The following is a 17,918-nucleotide window of genomic DNA, read 5'->3' on the forward strand; positions in this document are numbered from 1 at the left end:
TGTTTGTTTGGCGCGACAACACTTTGGTGAAAATTTTGACACTTTTTTGAAATTGGGGTCAAGTGTGACACTTATTGTCACACTAGAATTATCTAAATAATTGATTGGCGCAATTTTTTTGGCGCGACAACTCTTCAGTTTCGAGATTTTTGAAATTTTGACGATTTTTTGAAAATAATTTTTGAGATTTATGCGAAGTGTGACACATGTTGTCGCACCAGAATTTTCCACTCAACTCACTAACACTAATTTCAAGTCGCGACAACACTTCAGTCGCGCTTTATAATAAAACTCCACTTCTTACAAAATATTTTATTGCTTTTTTTTAAGTACGTACAATACATGGACGGATTCGTTACGTCATCTCACATTAGATTTCAATAAATACTATCTACTTAATCAAAAAAAACCTTACTCTTAGTACAATCTAGCGTTACAAACTTCACTTTACAACAAAATAATCATAAAAATAAAACTATTTACAAGTACGTATCGAATGCCGGTTCATTAATACTCAGCGAAAAATGGCTCAATATCACTACCCCCCTCCACCTCAACTAATCAGATCCCCGTTCTGCCTCAGCATCTCCAATCTCATTTCGTGCTCCCTGGCTTTGAGCCTCAGGGACGCGATGCTGGAACTCCTCCTGTCCACGTCCGGCGGTGTGACGGCGGTGGAGGCCCCCGGAGAAAGGGGCGGCGAAGCCGTGAACTCCTGCGCCGGGAGCTTGGGCCTCTGCGCCGCCGAGATGTTGGCCAACAGAGTCTGGAAGGAGCTGGCCGAGGGGTAGAGACTGACGGACGGCGGCAGGAGCGAGGGCGCCCCACGGTGGTATCCCGGGGGCGAGGGCAGGTAGCTGGGGAGCACGTGCGGCGGGTAGCGGAAGGTAAGGGAATCGAAGGGCTTGCGCAGACCGAAGGGCAAGTTGAAGGGGTTGGGCAGGGAGGGCGCCACCACCGACGGGGCCGGCCCACCAGTGCCGGGGGCCAGGTAGGGGTTGTAGGGGTGCCCTTGCGGGCCTACCTTCTCCTGCTTGCGCCACTTGGCCCTCCTATTCTGGAACCAGACCTGGAAACAAACAATATCTCTATAATAATAATAATAATAATCGATGAGGTAATCGGGCGCGGAACAACATTATTAACATTTCTCAAATAAAAACGTTATTAGCAGTATCATCATCGATAATTGGCGGCTATACGCAACTAATTTATGTAAACATTGAGTACTCACCTTTGATTTATTTCTTATGCGAGTATTTTAATTATCGTTTCTTTTTATGCGCGTAGTAATTATTTTGATAAAACAATTACAACCAATAAAAGTTAACGACGGCGCATTTAAAAAATGGAACCCGTTTCTGCAAAGAAACATCGTGTCGCGGAAATTGCTACAGAATTAGTTACTTTGCAGCGATGTTGTTTGCTAATACCGATTTAATTGCAGTTTCTTTATTTAGATTTTTATCTTGGGCACTTACGGTCCTGGAATCAGGCGACGTGACGACGGTAGCGCCATCTCTGTGCGGCCTTAATGGAAATAATTAAGCGTGGGCGTTTCCACCACGTTATTAGCGCTCCCTAGTCGATTATAATATTTAAATCACGATTTTTCTCTCGGAAAATGAATCGGTCGAGGCGTGCCGCAAATTACAGTGATTTTTCCACCCATTTTCTTAATAAAAATGATTCCTATAATAACAACAAATTAAGTGCGGCCTAGCCGTTCCAGTAGCTGTACCAAATTGGCGTATTAAAAGCTCGTTACCCATCCTCTTCTCCCAGAAAAACCCTCGAGACACGAAAAAACTCCAGCGCTCGTTATATTTATTTTATTGGAGGTGGGTGTTGTAAAAACAGCAGGCCAAGAATCTCACGCACGCTAGCCGTTCTCGGAAAAACGTCTTCTCTATTGGCCGTTGACATGCACGACGGGGGCGCCCCTAGCGGCTGGAGTTGGAACTCGACTGACAAATCGACAATACATACAATTTTTTTTCGAAAACTGCGTTGTGCGAAAATTCCGCCAACGCCGTTGTTGTTCTACGCAAAGTGTCCAAAGACGAAAATACCGTTTGTGCGTTTTGACGTCTATGGGCTAATTAGGAGGAAACGAGTGATTAAAACGTCCAGGTGGAGCGTAAAGTGTTTATGCGGGTTCTTTATAACGTGTTATTACTTATTATTAAATTATTACCTACGCGAATTGTTCATGAATGAACGACCACAGCAATTATTTTATATAAGAACTCATACAGTCCATTATGTGGCCGCTCCCTGTTTGATACGTTAAGTTTGAATTTTACATTAATTGCCGAAGGCGCGGTTGTTCACCCTGTAATTTTCTTACATGTGCACTTAAATTGTTGTAGGTGCACGGCAATTACCGGTAAATGTTGCCAATATGAGCGTTTGTTGACTTTAATGGAATTTTATGATGATCTGTTCGGCGGGCTGGAAAAGCTGATTAGCAGATGTAATTAGAAATAAACGGTGGTGGAGAGAAATGGTAATGGAAATTTCTAGTTATGATGATAGTTTTAATATTAAAACGCGAAGTTTGTTTTTTGTATATCGAGTACTCGGGATTTTCAAAACTTTTAAGTGTATATTTCATGGTACATGGTATTTTGTATAAAGATATAAATTACCACTAGGTAATAAACGCTGTAGACTAGAACAGATAGAAAAATTATGACTTAATTAGTTTTTATGGGCACCACGAAATAGTTACCATGTTAACTACAACATAAACAAATGAAGCCGTATATTTAAAACGAGGTTTACCTAAAGATGTATGACATGACGTCATCAGCTTCTTCGAGGGGATAACCTTGACGCTCTGATAGGTTTTCACAATACTGATTTTAGTAACAATAGGTTTTTTAATCGATTTATGTAGTTCATTTGTGAGTAAAACAAAAGTTTTTTGTGGTTCTTTAATGTTTTCAAATTATAGTTATTTGTGTTTGTCACGTCATGATATATATTAATACAAAAATAAATAGTTATACAAGGCACGCAAATTCCATTATCATGACTAACATCGTTTTACACATAAATAGAACAAAAAAGAAAATAATTATTGTTTGTGTTAAAGGCGTTTAGATTAAAAATTAATTCATTAATAAAGTAACCCATTTTATGCACTGTGGAATGTAAAAATACATGGAAATAAATATTCCTGAAAACAACCCTATTTTATTATTTTTGTTATCCTATAGTCTGGTTTAGAGTGGTTAATATTATACTATATCTCAGAATTATGCCGAAAAAGTCTGGTGAATTTCAATATTTGGCAACGCTCGCCTTCGGCTCGGACTGCAAAACTTCATACTTTTGAGAAATAAAGACGCCATTTTGTTTTAAAAAGATAATAAATTCTGAGAATCTAACACCGAGAAAGTAACTAATAATTTAAAAATTGTGATTTCAAGAATTGAATATTGAAGTCTGTCTGTCCGTCCGTCTGTTTGCCGTCCCGATTTTTATTAGACAAATAATCTCCGAAAGTACTGGACCGATTGTTGTCAAATTGTCTATTTGTATTAGGAATATCATGTAATAGTAAAACGCTGACTAATTTTTGTCTGATCATCCCCACTTCAAAATTGTACATAGTAGTTTATGACTCCGTCTTGAGTTTTTACCCATATAATAAAACAACAATAATATAGATGATAATCTTTAAACAACACGATACTCACTTTTAATTTTTTGTACAGAAATAAGTATTTTGCAGCTAAGCTCCGGCCTCTTGGTTCACGGCGAATAAAAAAAATCATCACAATTGAGACAGGGCGGGTGGGCGGGCTTATATTTTGTCTTTTTGTTTTAATATGTGTAGACTTCTTTTCACAACATAAATCTTAAAACATGTTTAAAATGGAAAATTTGTATATGGCAATATCGATTTTGCATCCGCCCTATAATTGTAAGATCCATATTTCCTTGCAAAAATGTACCATTTTAACCATATTTTAAGTTTCTTGTTGTGAAAAGATGGCTATGCAGATTAAGAAAAACAAGGCAAAATATAAGCCCCGCCCACCCGCCCTATCGCAATTCTGATGATTTTTTTTATTCATTGTCAGACCGAGGGGCGGAGCGTAACTGCAAAATCGATATTACTCTATACAAATTTATGATTTTAAACATGTTTTAAGTTTGTTGTTGTAAAAAGATGACTACACATTTTAAGAAAAGAAGGCAAAAATGGACTTTTTTTCTTGGCATGTTTGTTTAAAACATGAATAGATAAAAAACGGGTAAACAAAGCTTAAATAGATGAAAAAAAAAGCCAAGTTGCCGTTGATAGTAACTTTGATTTTCAACTTTTGCCGTATTTAAAGGAGTTGTAGAAGAAAATTGAAGGATTTAAGTTGATTACTACAAAAGTTTACCATTTTAGACTCATTTTAAACTTCTTTTTTATCGAAATAAGTCTGCACATATCAAGAAAAAAAGGCAAAATATAGCCCCACCCACCCACCCTATCTCGATTGTGATGATTTTTTTTATTCGTCGTGAGCCAAGAGGGCGGAGCTTAACTGCAAAATCCTTATTAAGATTAAGCCCCACCCATACCTGCCCTAATCTAAACATGTAGTAATGAAGTTTTGATTCGATGCCAGACCTAGGGGCGGAGCCTAATCGCAAATTCTATATTTCCCAACAAAAATTTACCATTTTAAACCTGTTTTAAGTGTCTAAGAATAAAAAAAAAACATTACAATTGAGACAGGGTGGGTGGGCGGGGTTTATATTTTTCCCTTTTTTCTTAATATACCTACATAAAATTCTTTAGACAACACGATACTCAAAAACATGTTTTTAATTTGTTGTAACGAAAAAAGCATTTTGCAGTTAAGCTCCGCCCTCTTGGTTCACGGCGAATAAAAAAATCATCACAATGGCGATAGGGCGGGTGGGCGGGCTACCATTTTGCCGTGATGTTTTACAATGTGTAGACTTCTTTTCACAACATGAAACTTAAAACATGTTTAAAATTGAAAATTTGTCCGCCCCATAATTGCAAAATCCATGTTTCCTTGCAAAAACCGTTTCAACTAAGTTTTAAGTTTCTTGTAATGCAAAGATGGCTGGGTATATTAAGAAAGAAAAGGCAAAATATAAGCCACGCCCACCCGCCCTGTCTCAATTGTGATGATTTTTTCTATTCATCGTAAGCCGAGGGGCGGAGCTTAATTGCAAAATCCTTATTTTTCTACGAGAAATTACCATGAGAAATATGTTCTTAAGTAATCGTGTTATGCAAAGAAAACTAAATGTATTAATTAAAAAAGAAAACCAAAAGAGAAGCCCCACCCGCCCGTCTGGATCTCAACCGTGATAAATTTTTCATTGGTTGTCAGATCGAGGGGCGGAGCGTAGTTGCAAAATTGTTATTTCCCTATACAAATTTACCATTTCAACCATGTTTTAAGTTTCTTGTTATGAAAAGATGGCTGTGTATATTAAGAAAGAAAAGGCAAAATATAAGCCCCGCCCACCCGCCCTGTCGCAATTCCGATGATTTTTTTTATCCATCGTAAGCCGAGAGGCGGAGCTTAATTGCAAAATCGATATTTCCCTATACAAATTTACCATTTCAACTATGTTTTAAGTTTCTTGTTATGAAAAGATGGCTGTGTATATTAAGAAAGAAAAGGCAAAATATAACCCCGCCCACCCGCCCTGTCTCAATTCTGATGATTTTTTTTATTCATCGTAAGCCGAGAGGCGGAGCTTAATTGTTAAATCCTTATTTTTCTACGAGAAATTGCCATGTGAAATATGTTCTTAAGTAATTGTGTTATACAAAGAAAACTAAATGTATTAATTAAAAAAGAAAACCAAAAGAGAAGCCCGACCCGCCCGTCTGGAACTCAACCGTAATACATTTTTTATTGGTTGCCTGATCGAGGGGCGGAGCGTAATTGCAAAATTGATATTTCCTTACACAAATTTACCATTTTAAACATGTTTTTTTTAAGTTTCTTGTTGTGAAAAAATGGCTGTGTATATTAAGAAAGAAAAGGCAAAATATAACCCCGCCCGCCCGCCCCGTCTCAATTCTGATGATTTTTTTATTCATCGTAAGCCGAGGGGCGGAGTTTAATTGCAAAATCCTTATTTTTCTACGAGAAATTACCATGTGAAATATGTTTTTAAATAATTGTGTTATACAAAGAAAACTAAATGTATTAATTAAAAAAGAAAACCAAAAGAGAAACCCCGCCCGCCCGTCTGGATCTCAACCGTGAAAAATTTTTCATTGGTTGTCAGATCGAGGGGCGGAGCATAATTGCAAAATCGATATTTCCTTATACAAATTTAACATTTCAAACATGTTTTAAGTTTATTGTTGTTAAAAGATGACTGCACATATTAAGAAAAAAATATAAAATGTCAGCCCCGCCCACCCACCCTGTCCCAATTGTGATGATTTTTTTTTATTCGTTATGAGCCAAGAGGAGGAGCTTAATTGCAAAATCCTTATTTCTCTACTACAAATAAAAAAAAACCCACCGCACCGCACCCCCTTACACCGCCACTGCTCGAAACGTCAAAATTTTTGAAAAAAAAAATCAAAATTATAAAACAACATTTTGTAGTTTAATTTTGAGTCTGCAAAACCGAATACTTTGAAATCTTGCAGATGTTTTAAAGCTAAATCAAGAGATATTTGCTTATCCCCTCCAAAAAATTGCTCCAATTTTTTTCGAATAAATCCTATCTAAAATGTCCAAAATATGAGTTTTCACTTGTGATTCATTATCAGAACATTTTGTAACTTACTACTTAATAGTTTTGATCCTGTTTTGAGGGGACGAACAGATCAAATTAATTTCTACGTGACATTCTTCCGATGTATAAACATAAACACTTCAAGTTGGTTTTCTTATCGAGGATAACCTAAGGACGTACAGTAATGGAGTCTTTCGGGCAATTTGGTACTTTCATATTTTTTCGATATTTCATAACCCCTAGACAAGACCGTAGCTAGGGGGAGGCTAAGGGATGTCTCCCCTAGATCTAGACAAGTCATAATTAACCAAGAGTGAATTGCAACATGGAAAATTAAAATAAAATGTAGTGTTTTATTCAATAAGCGGAAGTCAGAGCATTAAAAAAGTCTGGACCGTCGGCATTGTAATCCAGTTGCAATTCGTAGAAAACATCTTTTAATTTAGTTTCTGTTTCACTCTCACGTCTAGTTGATAAGTGTTATCGCTATTTATTTTAAGTTACAAATACCGTAAATGATTATCAGTTCAGTCTTCAGTCGCAATGTTTTTAAAATGTTTTTTTCCTAAAAAAATTGCTATTTTATTTTTTGATTTGACAACTTTTATCTTACATCTGAATTTTTCAGTTTTGGGCATATTCCGCATTGGTCTGATACTAGCTTACAAGGGCGTCTTTTGCATAATATTAAGATAGAACAGTAACAAATAAAATTTCATGATGTGCATAAGAACATCAAGCACAGATAATTTTACTTTTATTTTGTTGTGCTTATAGGTCAGACCAGTATTCATATTTAGGAAATAAAAATCAACGAAACTGGTTTTAAATAGAATCACGGCTTTATTTATGCCGTTGAGAGCAATTTATTTCACCGGACGTTAAAGTTACTAATCACAGTGACAAGCTGCAGACATAAATTTAATAAATTAATTACTTTTGAAGTTATTTTTTTAAGAAAAGAAGACATTTCGACTTGAATGCCGTGTGAAAACTGTAAGTTGGCCAAAAAATGTATGTACACAAGACGTAACGGTACCGCAGCCGTAACGCAACAAGTGCGCACTCCCAGCCCCTTTCCTACACTCTACCTACAATCCCGCGTCCTTCGCTAAAGCCCGCTTCACGCCACCGAATGACATTTGCGTGCCAGTTTTACAAGTCACCGCTTCTTAATTATCGTCAGTCGATTTATTCTCTTTAACTACTGGTTATTTCGATGGATGACAGCTAATAAAACCGATCCACATTGTGGAGCTATAATTAGTTATTAAACCCCATTACGGCTAAAAACAAAGCCAAAAAAACGGCACGCCGAAATGTACAAATCACGCTCTAAATAAGATGATGCTCGTACGATAAAAGTATAATGCCCTAACCAATCGACCAATCACAATAACGTTGCGTAGCCGGCAGCCAATTAATCCATATCGATAGATCGTTGGTATCGTTGACTGGATTCGATTAAGATGAGTTATATCGGGAGAAATGTGCACGGTCACGTCGTGGCGTTAACCAGTAGTACTACCTATAATTACGGACGGATTATCGGAGCAGAAAAAATTTTCGGGCCCGGGCCTGATTAATTCGATAAATGGGCTGCGGCTGCGCGAGGAAATGCGGTTTTCGTTGAGACACCCTGTATATTTTTAGCAGCTTTTACCCCTCTGACTGGAAAATTGTTAATTATTGGGTTATGTTGTGATAAAATCTCAAAGCCGTATCGAACGGTCAGACGCATGCACAGCGACGGCTTACATAACCTCTAAAACGTAATGCAGCGTACTGTCACTAATTACTCTTAATTGCGTCGACAGTCACTTGACTCATTTGAAATTTCATTTGTAATAATTATTTAATTGATTCATAATAGAAAAAGTAAGCATATAAAACACCGATTTACATAAATTCCACGCATATTCAATAAAAAAACGATCTATTAATGGCAGATCTCTTCATATATGTACGTAATTTTTTAATTACACGTAACTGTAGAACGACGTGTCAAGGCCACACACCACAATGTACTTATTTACTTTACTTCACTCTATGTTTCTTTTCTTCCTAATTAACACCCGACGATTCTGCAACCCCCCTCCCGAAAACCCGCACCGCCGACCGCAATTAATTAGCTTTTATGACGTAGTAAAATTAATTAGCAATAAAAGCTCAATTACGTACAAAGTATTTATCGACTATTAACATTAACGATCGTCTTTATCGAAACGCATCCATCCAGCAATTCCGTTCCGAGAACACGTTGACATCCCCAGTTTCGTAATGCATGTGGAACAGGGGCGGGCCGCGACGGGACCACCAACCGGGTCCGAAATTAGCTCAATGCTGTCCTGCTGCGAACCACCCGTCGCTCCTATTACCACAAACTAACATATTGTTTCAGAATCGGGCGGCCCTTTTGTTTGTAAAATAATCAAGAGCCCGCGGAGATTTTTAATTTAATTAAAGGAGAAGGAGGACGAGATGGAGGATAGGTGAGGAGGAAGAGAAACGCGCGCTGAGTGCAATTAAGGTGATTGGGGGATAATTTATGCAGTCGCATGATGTGGGATTTGCAGGGAATTATTATTGAAGTTATAATTGAATTACTCATTTCCTGTGCGGAGATAGGATTTGCAGTAAATGTAGGGGAGGAGGCGCGAAAGTGCGCACCTGCATAAAGCAAACATGCAGCTGAGGATTAGCGTGCACTCTTAGAATACGTGAAATCAACGGAAAATCAAAGAATTCCGTTACTATTTTAAGACGTTGGAAATAGTCAAATATTGAAATCGTCATCCTCGAAATAAATTTAGGTCTTAAGGTGAGTTCACACCTAAGTTTTCAACTAGGCAAGTTTCGAGTGTTTCTATAACACTGTTAGAACAAAACACAAGTTCTATAAAATACCGTGTGATTTTTTAAATTTGTGCGTACGTTAGTAATGCAATTGAAATGGTTGACGTAAGCGTCATGGCCAACTAAAGCAAAAAATGAAAAAATCGCCCGATAATTGCGTTGTGTAATTTAATGTATATTTTAATAATTAAATTAACGTAATTAAACAATAACCGACAATTATTAATTGCAACTCTCGCCTTCGGCTCGGACTACGAAAAAAATGGCTACTTGATATACTGTTCTTTTTCCTAGTTCTACCAGTTTGTGGAGATATTATGTCTTTTTATAAATGCAAGTACGATGTAAAGGTTCAGCATTTATACAATTATTTTAAATATAGTTTTTATTTTTGACTTGCACCGCTCGCCCTCGGCTCGCTCTCCAAACTGTCGTTCTCGTGAAAAATGACTACTTCGGACACTTATATTATTTTATATATTTATGTTTTATACCGTATATTTGAAAAAAAAATCCAGATCCAGAGCTGCTTTAATATATGTAGGTACATAAAAAAAACTGTCATATTTGAACGAGCGATTCTGGAAAAATTGTGGGAATTATAGAAGAAATGTAACTTATGGAGGTCGAAATATACAAAAAAAGTCTTTGGTTAAGTTTTGAAAGCGGCCTAAAAATTCCAAAAATTTCATAATTCAAATTCATAAATTCAAAAATTTTGGTTTTGAAAATTGTCTAAAAAGCGTCAAAAAATTCTGAGACATAGATTTCGACGTGCTGATTCGAAAAATATAGCGGTTTTATGGCCCCGGGCCTAGATTTAAGAATCTTCAGTTTGAAATGCGATTTTTTTTTAAATCCAAAGAACTGTCATAATTCAGTGGGCGATTCTGGAAAAATGGTTGTAGTTATCGGAGAAATGAGGTCGAAAGTAACTCGTGGATGTCGAAATGTACCAGAAAATGTCTTTTAGTTAAATTTCGAAGTTGGTCTAAAAATTTCTAAATTTTCATAAAGTGTTTTGTATCTATTGAAACATTTTGACTTTGAAAAAGTTGACCAAAAATCGTCAAGAAATTCTGAAATATAGATTTCGACATGCTCATTCCAAAAATGTAGCGTTTTTATGGTACCAGGGGAAGATTTTAGAAATTTTCGGCTTGAAATGTAATTTAAAAAAATAACCAAAAAAACTGTCATACTTCAGTGGACGATTATGGAAAAATGGTGGAAGTTGTCGAAGAAATGAGGCCGAAAAAACCTCCTGGAGTCGAAATATACAAGAAAATGTCGTTCGTTAAATTTCGAAGGCGCTTTAAAAATTTCGAAATTTTCATAAGGCGAGAAATTGAAAAATTTTGATTTTGAAAAAGTTGCCCAAAAATCCTAAAAAAATTGTGGGATATAGATTTCGACATGCTGATTCTCAAAAATTTAGCGTTTTTTTTTGGTATCAGGGTCAGATTTCAGAAATTTTCGGCTTGAAATGTAATTTAAAAAAATAACCAAAAAAACTGTCATACTTCAGTGGACGATTATGGAAAAATGCTGGAAGTTATCGAAAAAATAAGGTCGAAAAACCTTCTGCAGGTCGAAATGAACAAGAAAATGTCGTTCGTTAAATTTCGAAGGCGATCTAAAAATTCCAAAATTTTCATAAGAATGAAAAATTTTGATTTTGAAAAAGTTATCTAAAAATCCTAAAAAAATTCTGGGATATAGATTTCGACATGCTGTTTCAAAAAATATAGCGTTTTTTTGGTACCAGGATAAGATTTTAGAAATTCTCGGCTTGAATTGTCATTTAAAAAAATAACCAAAAAACTGTCTTACTTCAGTGGACGATTGTGGAAAAATGGTGGAAGTTGTCGAAGAAATAAGGCCGAAAAAACCTTCTGGGGGTCCAAATGAACAAGAAAATGTCGTTCGTTAAATTTCGAAGGCGATCTAAAAATTTCGAAATTTTCATAAGGCAAGAAATAGAAAATTTTCGATTTTGAAAAATTTGCCTAAAAATCTTCAAAAAATTCTGGAATACAGATTTCGACGTACTTATTCCAAAAATATAGTGTACTTATGGAGCCGGTGCAAGATTTTAGAAATTTTCCAATTGAAATTTAATTTAAAAAAATAACCAAAAAAACTGTCGTACTTCAATGAACGATTATGGAAAAATGGTGGAAATTATCGAAGAAATAAGGTCGAAAAAACCTTCTGGAGGTCGAAATGAACAAGAAAATGTCGTTCGTTAAATTTCGAAGGCGATTGAAAAATTTTGATTTTGAAAAAATTGCCTAAAAATCCTAAACAAATTCTGTGATATAGATTTCGACTTGCTGACTCCAAAAATATAGCGTTTTGTGGTCCCGGGACAAGATTTTAGGAATTTTCGATTTGAAATGCGATTTTTTGAAAAATCCAAAAAAGTTTTCATTCAATGAAAATATCATAAGAGTTATCGAAGAAATGAGACCGAACGTAATTTCTGGGGATCGAAATGTGCAAGAAAACGTCTTTGGTTAAATTTAGAAGGTGATTTGAAAAATGTTGGTCTGAAAATTGTCAAAAAAAATTCTAGAATATAGATTTCGACGTGCTGATTCCAAAAATATAGTTTTTTTTTTGTCCTGTGTCAAGATTTTAGAAATATTCGCTTTGAAATGGAATTTTTTCAAAAAATTTAAAAACCTATACATATTTATTTCAATGGGCGATTGTGGAAAATAGTAGGGGTTATCTACTAAACAGGGTCTAAAGTAATTCGTAAAATGTCCAAGAAAATGTCTCTACTCAAGTTTCGAAAGGCGTCTAAGAATTTCAAAAATTTCATATTCAAATTCATAATTTCAAAATTTCAAAAATTTTGGTTTTGAAAAGGTTCTCTAAAAATCGTCCAAAAATTCTAGAATACAGATTTCGCCGTTCTGATTCCAAAAATATAACGTTTTTATGTTCCCGGGCCAATATTTTATTATATTATCATTTAATGGATAATTCTGGAAAAATTGTAAGATTTATCGAAGAAATGAGACCGAAAGTAATTTCTGGAGGTTGAAATGTACAAAAAATGTCTTTGGTTAAGTTTCGAAAATAGTCTAAAAATTCCGAAATTTCATCAGGGGAAGATTTTGAGAAATTTTGGTTTTGAAAAAGTTGTCTGAAAATCTTCAAAAAATTCTAAAATATAGATTTCGACATGCTGACTCCAAAAATATAGGTTTTTATGGTCCCGGGGCAAGATTTTAGAAATATTCGCTTTGAAATGGAATTTTTTCAACAAATCTAAAAACCTGTACATATTTCAATGGGCGATTGTGGAAAAATTGTAGGAGTTATCGACGAAATGAGGCCCAAAGTAACTCCTAAAATGTCCAAGAAAATATTTTTACTTAAGTATCGAAAGTGGTCTAAAGAATTAAAAAAACTCATCATTCAAAATCATAATTTCAAAATTTCGAAAATTTTCAAAAAGAATGCCTAAAAATCGTCTAAAAATTCTAGAATACAGCTATGGACGTCCTAATTCCACGTCCCGCGTCAATATTTTAGGAATCTTGGGTTTGAAATGCAATTAAAAAAAAAATCCAAAAAAAATCATTTAATGGATAATTCTGGAAAAATTGTAAGAGTTATAGAAAAAATGAGACTGAAAGTAATTTCTGGAGGCCGAAATGTACAAAAAATGTCTTTAGTTAAGTTTCGAAAGTAGTTTAAAAATACCGAAATTTTCATCAAGCGAAGAATTTGAAAAATTTTCGTTTTGAAAAAGTTGTCTGAAAATCTTCAAAAAATTCTAGAATTTACATTTCGACGTGCTGACTCCAAAAATAGAGGTTTTTTAGGTCCCGGGGCAAGATTTTAGAAATTTTCACCTTGAAATGGAATTTTTTCAAAAAACCTAAAAACCTATACATATTCCACTGGGTGATTATGGTAAAATGGTAGGAGTTATCGACGATAGGGTATAAAGTAACTCCTAAAATGTCCAAGAAAAGTGTTTATTTAAGTTTCGTAACTGATCTAAAAGTCCCAAAAATTTCATATTTCTAAATTTCAAAAATTTTGGTTTTGAAAAGTTGTCTATAAATCGTCCAAAACTTCTGGGATAAAGATTTCGGCGTCTTGATTCCAAAAATATAGTGTTTGTTCAGGGAGAATATTTTAAGAATCTTCGGTTTGAAATGCGATTTTTTTGAAAATCCAAAAACCTAACGTTATTCAATGGGCGATTCTGGAAAAATGGGGAAGTTATCGAAGAAGTGAGACCGAAAAAAGCTTCTGGAGATCGAAATGTACAAGAAAATGTCTTTCCTTAAATTTCGAAGGTGGTCTAAAAATTCCGAAATTTTCATAAGGCAAGAAGTTGAAAATTTTTGATTTTGAAAAAGTTATCTAAAAATTCTCAATAAATTCTGGGATATAGATTGCATTGTGCTGATACCAAAAATATAGCATTTTGATGGTCTCGGACCAACATTTTACAACTATTCGGTTTGAAATGCAATTTTTTAAAAAATCCGAAAAACTAGATACATTTTAATGGGCGATTGTGAAAAAATGGTAGGAATTATTGACGAAATGAGGCCTAAAGTAACTCCTAAAATGTCCACGAAAAGTCTTCACTTAAGTTTCGAAAGTGGTCTAAAAATTTCAAAAATTTCATAATTCAGGTTTATAATTTCAAAATTTGAAAAATTTTGGTTTTGAAAAAGTTGTCTAAAAATCATCCAAAAATTCTAGTATACAGATTTCGGCGTCCTGATACCAAAAATATAGCGTTTTTATGGTCTAGTGCTAAAATTTTAGGAATATTACACTACATTCGCCATAAAGTTACGTTTTTCAGAATAGGTATGGTATTTATTTCTGATGAATATAAATTGCAACACTCGCCATCGGATCTCATTTCAAACTTTCACTGTCGTGAAAAATGACTACTTGGAGTACTGTATATTTTCTGTAATCATAGTTGTGCGAGTTTATAATATATTTTATCAAATTTAATGCGCACATGTAGCTCAAAATGAAGAAATCTTAGAACTTTTTATGTATGTATATTTCTCGGTGTTTGAGTTTATACGGCGTAGAATTTTTTAAGAAGAAACACCAATATTTTAATTTAATTTATGTCTCAACGTTTCGAACATCGATTTTTTTTCTTCTTCACGGCTACAATCAATTATTTACAGTGAATCTCACTGTAACCGTTAAGATGCCAGCGCGCTAAATTGATTGTACCCCTGAAAAAGAACAAAAAATCGATGTTCGAAGCGTTGGAAAATCAATTTAATTAAAATTATAGCGTTTTTAGTAATCTGAAAATAATAAAATTCTAAAGAGTCACCATTTTGTCTTAATTTTTTACTGTCAAGAAATGTTACACATTTTGATTGGAAAATCATCCAAAATTCCAATTCCAGTTGTGCTTTCCTGTATTAGTGAAGGCCAAACCAATTAACATCTGTGTTCGTCACTTTCGTGGCGTTTTAAAACAAGAAAATATGGTCACAGTTAACCGTCATTTGCAGTAAACAGTCACCTCCGACCGCAATTTCATCCACGTTAGTTTTTCAAGGAAAATCTTCAACCGCCAGTGATCATCGCTGCTCAATAGAACAACCTTGCCGACACCACTCAGAATTTTGTGAATGGAAACCCACTAATTGTTTTAATTCTGTTCCAGCCTCTGTGCGTGTTCGTTCGAAAAAAGCTTTTACAGTAAGCAGTAAATGTACTGTTGACGCTTGGCACCACTTCTTGCATGATCGCCTCGAACGCAATTATCTTGATCCACTAAACCTCGAATGAAAACCAATTTACTAACCGCATATTATAATTTAATGTGTACCGCAAGTAACAAGATGTCAAGCTCGCAAGAAACATTCGGACCGCTCGCATAATTGCGTTTGCATTAAGACAGAATCGAGTCTGTGTTAATTAAACGCATTAACTTTAATTTCTAATGGGAAGTTGGAAATTATCCGAGCACGTTTTGTTATTCCCATTGCATTTTAAAAAGCGCATGATTTATTTTATTGCAATTAATGAGGATAATAAGTGCGTAATTATCGAGATTTAATTAAAACCGTTTCTTTGAAGCCGCTGATAAACAGACGACGAAAAAAGCGAAAAAACCGACGGTTTTTTCCATTTTCTCGGAAGCCGCACCGCGGAAAATCGATTAAAGTTCATAAATCCTTGATGAAAATGAGAATCTCACGTTTATGTAACAACTTAATTTAAGATAATTTAAAGACATTGTGGGGCATTCAACGGAACGTTTTCTTATTGAAAGCGAGGCCAAATTTCAAGTTCATTGCGTCGATGACGATTACTCGCTTCGATACGTAGAGTAATCGACATTTTTACATGGATCGCTGGAAAAACGACATTTAAATGCGGCGACATGAAATTCAAATTAATTGCGGAAAGGAAATAGACGGACTCGCCAGACTACCGACGACGAAAAACGCACACTAGTCACTACAAAAACACAATTCAAAGAAAGTGACACTATTTCAAATTAAAACCAGGCAGAAAGCGAAACAAAGTCACAGAAAAATCAGAAGTAACGGTAAGTTTTTACTTTTTTTGTTACATACCAGATATTATGCTTATTTGAATGTATTGCTGGTTGACTATATAATCAGGCGGAAACCATATTGAAAGCACTACTCATTACGATTAATTACTTTGACAAGTCGGTAACTTGTCCCTGATTATTATTTTTATGTCACTTCTGGGATAGCGCGGAGCTCCGTCTTCGGTCAATTCTTGTTTAATCGCTTTGGTAATGATATTCAAAACCGCTAACAAGCTGTTATATTGGTTTATTGTTGGGTTCCTCATTTTGTTTTACAAGTTGGTAACTTTAATTGCCCGTATAAAGTCATTATAGGTGATTAACATTAATTAGGGCTTTGTTAAAAATTATTTGATGATGAGCGCCAATATTTTATGCGTTGTTTGATGTTGCCTGGGCGAGACGAGAGAATTAAAGAGGTTTCGTTGAATTTAATTAGGTGTGGACGAGCACAATGGGAAAAATCCAGGGTAGGCATACACCGGAAAAAAATAAACCAAGGTTTTGTTGTCATAAATGTGGAGTCATGGGCAATTCAAATTTAACGAGACATAAGTCTAAAACGGCACAAGATTCTGCATTTGAGTTTAAAGCATTCTATTCCTTGAAGCTTTCTACTAGTATGAACAAATTTTTAGACCGAGTATTATATTCGTTTAGGATGGAGACAAGAAAATATAAGGAGGTGTCATTTGGGAATTGAAAAACATCCTTTTCCCAAATTTCAGAAGCGTAACTCCAAAACGGCCCAAGAAATCGCATTGTGGTTTAAAGTATTCGATTCCTTGAAGCTTCTTAGTTCTAACAAACAGATTTTCGGACCGGATTTTCTACCCGTTTAGCTTGGAGAGGAGGACATATAAATAGATGTCATTTTTGAATTGAAAACACCCTTTTTTCAAATTTAACGTGACATAACTCCAAAACGACACAAGATTCCGCATTGTGGTTTGAAGCATTGGATTCGGCGAAGATTTCTAGTTCTACAAGCAAATTTTTAGATCGGATACTCAACCTGTTTAGTGTGGAGAGAAGAATATGTATGAAAATACCATTTCAGAGTCAAAAATAAAGCTTTTTTTCAAATTTAACGAGAGATAAGTCTAAAACGGCACAAGATTCCGCATTGTAGTTTAAAGTATTCTATTCCTTGAAGCTTTCTACTAGTACGAACAAATTTGTAGACCGGATACTCTATTCGTTTAGGATGGAGACAAGAAAATATAAGGAGGTGTCATTTGAGAGTTGAAAAACATCCTTTTCCCAAATTTCAGAGGCGTAACTCCAAAACGGCCCAAGAAATCGCATTGTGGTTTAAAGTATTCGATTCCTTGAAGCTTCCTAGTTCTCAGAATCAAATTTTGGGACCGGATTTTCTACCCGTTTAGCTTGGAGAGGAGGACATATAAAAAGATGTCATTTTTGAATTGAAAACACCCTTTTTTCAAATTTAACGAGACGTAACTCCAAAACGGCACAAGATTCCGCATTGTGGTTTGAAGCATTGGATTCGTCGAAGATTTTTAGGAGAGCAGAATATGTATGAAAATACCATTTCAGAGTCAAAAATAAAGCTTTTTTTCAAATTTAACGAGAGATAAGTCTAAAACGGCACAAGATTGCGCATTGCAGTTTAAAGTATTCTATTCCTTGAAGCTTTCTACTAGTATGAACAAATTTGTAGACCGGATACTCTATTCGTTTAAGATGGACACAAGAAAATATAGGG

General features: G+C 35.2%; 1 protein-coding gene across 1 annotated transcript in view; it reads right to left on the minus strand.

The window, feature by feature from the left end:
• Positions 1-306: 306 nt before the first annotated feature.
• Positions 307-17,918, minus strand: part of LOC135136935 (homeobox protein aristaless-like) — a 167,721-nt gene continuing 150,109 nt past the window's right edge. Inside the window, exon 5 of the mRNA XM_064066429.1 lies at positions 307-1,069. Coding sequence (XP_063922499.1) covers positions 554-1,069 — 516 coding nt within the window. The 3' untranslated portion in view covers positions 307-553. The remainder of the gene's footprint in view (positions 1,070-17,918) is intronic.

Source organism: Zophobas morio, unplaced genomic scaffold, assembly GCF_036711695.1.
Source record: "Zophobas morio isolate AGI-343-1 ecotype UQ-CSIRO unplaced genomic scaffold, CSIRO_AGI_Zmor_V1 ptg000028l, whole genome shotgun sequence".
NCBI classification, from domain to species: Eukaryota; Metazoa; Arthropoda; class Insecta; order Coleoptera; family Tenebrionidae; genus Zophobas; species Zophobas morio.